The following is a 3903-nucleotide window of genomic DNA, read 5'->3' as shown; positions in this document are numbered from 1 at the left end:
GACAGAAACATCACTTCTCTAAGTGCAGCAACGCTGCTGGCTTATGTGGCTCCAAATTAAGTTCTCCACACCTCTCAAAGGCCTCAGACACAACTTATCTGAAAGGTGATTCAGGACATGAAAATATTGCTGTGGAAAAAATATGGGATCTTGGCTTTATCATTCACTGTGCAGCTGAAAGGAGAGGTGATGTGAACTCAGCACTGGGAACATGCCTGAGGCCAGGTGAAGTAGACAACCATATGATGTTTTAGAATCATAGAATAGTTAGGGTTGGAAAGGACCTTAAGATCATCCAGTTCCACCCCCCCTGCCATGGGCAGGGACACTTCACACTAAACCATAATCACCCAAGGCCTTGTCCAACCTGGCCTTGAACACTGCCAGGGATGGAGCATTCACAACCTCCCTGGGCAACCCATTCCAGTGCCTCACCACCCTCACAGGAAAGAACTTCCTCCTTATATCCAATCTAAGCTTCCCCTGTTTAAGTTTTAACCCGTTACCCCTTGTCCTATCACTACAGTCTCTAATGAAGAGGCCCTCTCCAGCATCCCTATAGGCCCCCTATAGGGGGCCTTGTCTGTTATCCACCAGTGACCTTCACAGGAACAACTGGAGCTAGCTAAGTCATGATTGAACTATACTGAGTTTTTACACTGTTATGTTTCAGCACACACAGAGCACAGCAGAAACTCAAGAGCCAGGCAGGTTTCTAGGTATGTTTATTAAACCAGGAATGCCCCTGCACAAGTGGTAATCAGAGAACAAATACCATTACGTGATTGTTTCTTCAGTGAAAGTTTAGAGCAGTTCATTACATGCAGAGAGTTTATTACTGCCTCCATTCTTTTGGAGTGACTCTACCCACAGGTGAGAAGCCCCACTCAATGTCAAGCTGTGTAAGCACCTGCAGGAGGATAAAAACCAGGATTATTAACTTTGAAATCAAAGAAACCTTCTGATAGAGGGCTGTTTCTATTGTTTTCAGCATAGATTTCTTGTATTAGAACATGACATCTTCTAATAAAGCAAGTGGAATATATTTATATTGAGTAATACTTAAATAATTCAGTTTTTATTTAAGAATGTCTAGCTTCAAAACAAAATCTGGGACGTAAACCCCCATCACCATACGATTATTTTCATCTAGGGTTTTTCTGACAAAAGCTCTACCTGTGTAGCTTAGAAATCCCAAGTTAAATGGAGAACACTTGTGTTTCTACTGTGGTTTAAAAGCAAGCAATAGACTGACACAGACATTCATGAAACATCTCAAAATCAAAATAGGAACTAACACAACTTTCATCTCTACCACATTAAAATATTAACTATTAACTTACATAAAAAACTCCTAAATTCTGACCATGTAAGTTATTTCAAACAAGTAAGCCCTTCTGAAAGACAACTGCTTCCAAGTTTACAGGAGCAACCACAACAGAGTGGTGAAAAAGGGCACTCACGTATCCCCAGACAGCAGTAAAAACAACGGCTCCACCAATGAGCACCAGGTTTCCGTGTTTGTCGTGGAAGTCAGGCTCACGTTTGCGATGAGCTTGTCTGACTGCAGTCTGCCGAATGCCTCGAGCTAATGAATGTTGAAGAGAAACACAGGAATCAACTAAAATACACATCCAAGCCATTCACATTCCTCATCTCCCACCACCAGAGGCAAGTGGAAGCATTGAAAAACTTTAAGCTGAAAAACAAATGAATCTTTTGGACTTGGAGCTTTGGAATGATTCCAAACCACAGGATATACAGAAAGCCTTGCATTGTGTTTCATCTGTCCCAGTTTCTCTCTGGAAAGTTCTCTCTGAATCCTCTAAGTTACTTTTTCCATTTATATGCTTTCTTCGGGCCCTCAGGGTGGAAATTCAAGTACGCTTTTAAGAATAAATACATACTTGTTTGCTGAGCACTTAAAAGTTTCAGACTTCTGTATGTACCTATCTGTATTGTCAACATGTGTACTTAACATCTTCATGTGTACCATAAGCATCTTCAGGATGAAGCTCACCATCAAAGTAAGGAGTTAAGGGTTGTGGAGATATGGACCTTTCTCATTCCTCCATGATTTTTGAAGGGAGATGAAGAAAGAAGCAGCAATAATGATGGAACTTAATAAGTTCAGTAATATAGTTAATATACATATGTGTTACAGTGAATATACAGGTAGTATGGTTAAGTAATATAGAACAATAGAGGAGGATATCTGCAGGTCAGAGAGGGTATGAGGTACATTATAAAAGGTACACTCATCAAAGAGAAAACAATGAAGAATCAAACCACCAGCTTCAACACACAAAGTCTGTTTAGCAGTTTTGTGCTGCATTATCTGAGACAGTGATCTGTGCATAAAGAGACATCACAAAACACAATCTTCAGTTTCGGGTCAGTGGTTCACAGTTACCCAACTGGACTAGGTAAGATGATGGCAATACCCATCATGGTCTGTGATGCTGAACAAGGTAGGATATTTAACGGGAAAAAAAAAGAAGTTTAACTACCTAATAAGAGAAACACTGCTGAGGAGGTTTATTTTAGGTGCGAACTAAGCACATCATGAACCAGAACCAGATTTGGGTTAAGCACTGGGGAATCTGTCCCTGAAGAGGTGACTTTACCCTTGAAGTCTAAGGGCCGGTCCCTGACTACACCTTGTCACCTCAGGCTACCAGCCCTCGCTGTGCCTTTAGCAGCTACGAAAGAGGAAAAGCGCCGAAGAAGGCAACCCCAGGTCAGCTCAAATGAAAGCAATGAGGGGATAAAAGAGGCAGAAAGAGAGCAAACAATGAGCAGTAGGCACGGACGGCGCTCTCACGACCGTCACAATCGAGGGGCAATCCTCAGACCCCCCCCGACGAAACCTCCCGCTAAACACCCCCAGGGCTCCAGTCCTCCTCCTGCCTTACCGGTGAGGTTGAGGGCAGCCCGAGCCACGGGGAACATGGTGAGGAGCGGGGCAGGAGCCGCGGCGGCCGGGAGCAGGTACCCTTGGCGAGCGGTGAAAAACAAAATGGTCGCGCCGGAAGTGGCCGCTGGGTCGCGCCGCCAGCGGAGCCCTGTGGGTAACGGGGCCGCGCGGTGCCGGCGGGGACGGCGCCTCCCCGCGACGGCTGAGGAGGGGAGCTCGGGAGCCCGCAGGAGCGGGCGGTTCTCGCCTTCTCTCCGGGTTACAGGCTCGGAAGCGCTTCCCCCGACGGGCTGGGGAGGGGAGCGGCGGCCATGAAGAAAGCACTAAGAGCCTCCCGGCAGCGCCTGCTATCGCAGTGTCAGGATGGCCGAGTGGTCTAAGGCGCCAGACTCAAGGCGGTGTAAGCCTTCCCATGGCGGGATTGGGTATTCTGGTCTCCGTATGGAGGCGTGGGTTCGAATCCCACTTCTGACACCACTTTTTTTTTCTCTTTATTCCCTTCTGTCCGTGAATTTAAACTCATAAAAAAGACGAAATTGCCGAAATCGGACATTTTAGCACAAACAGAACCTGCAGCGAGGCGCGCGGCTCCAGAAACCATTCCCACAGTGCGCCCGAATAGAGAAACAAAGCGGCAGCATAGTCTCGATGTTCTTAAAGGCGATTTCCAACCTAGTTGATTCCATGATTCTACGACCGCGTTTTTCTGTGCCGATTTAAAGCCCATAAACCCGGCTAATTTCCCAAGCGCGCTCAGCGTTTTAACAATCGTTTTAACGCGCGGCCCAACAACATACGGGTGTAACACTCAGCAAGCGTACACCTCTGGGGGAGCTGCTGCGTTTCCCCGCAGCGCTGCAGCCCTCCTCCCTTCCCGGGGTACCCCTGGCAGCCCCAGCACGCTGCGGCCGCGCTGCAGCGCTCCAACAGCCGCAGGCACCGAGGGAAGCCCGCCGGGCTCTTAACGCGCGGCGCAACGTGGAGGC

At 47.2% G+C, this 3903-nt stretch overlaps 1 protein-coding gene and 1 non-coding gene across 2 annotated transcripts; one reads left to right on the top strand and one right to left on the bottom strand.

The window, feature by feature from the left end:
• Window positions 1–708: 708 nt before the first annotated feature.
• On the bottom strand, window positions 709–3067 carry LOC130593927 (cytochrome c oxidase subunit 7B, mitochondrial). Its single transcript, XM_057399431.1, has 3 exons — window positions 2916–3067; window positions 1464–1588; window positions 709–910 (listed from the first exon to the last, which is right to left on the bottom strand). Exons 1-3 carry the CDS (start codon window positions 2950–2952, stop codon window positions 836–838), a joined length of 237 nt encoding a protein of 78 aa, XP_057255414.1. The 5' UTR covers window positions 2953–3067; the 3' UTR covers window positions 709–835.
• A 207-nt stretch (window positions 3068–3274) lies between these two features.
• TRNAL-CAA (transfer RNA leucine (anticodon CAA)) lies at window positions 3275–3391 on the top strand. The gene is made up of 2 exons: window positions 3275–3312; window positions 3346–3391. It is a non-coding gene; the product is annotated as a tRNA-Leu (tRNA).
• The last annotated feature ends 512 nt before the right edge of the window (window positions 3392–3903 follow it).

This window comes from Pezoporus wallicus, unplaced genomic scaffold (assembly GCF_028554395.1).
Source record: "Pezoporus wallicus isolate ANWC-B61680 ecotype Strahan unplaced genomic scaffold, APGP_CSIRO_Pwel_v1 contig_13659, whole genome shotgun sequence".
NCBI lineage: Eukaryota > Metazoa > Chordata > Aves > Psittaciformes > Psittacidae > Pezoporus > Pezoporus wallicus.
Note: the sequence above shows the minus strand (reverse complement) of the source record. Positions and strands in the feature narration are given on the sequence as shown.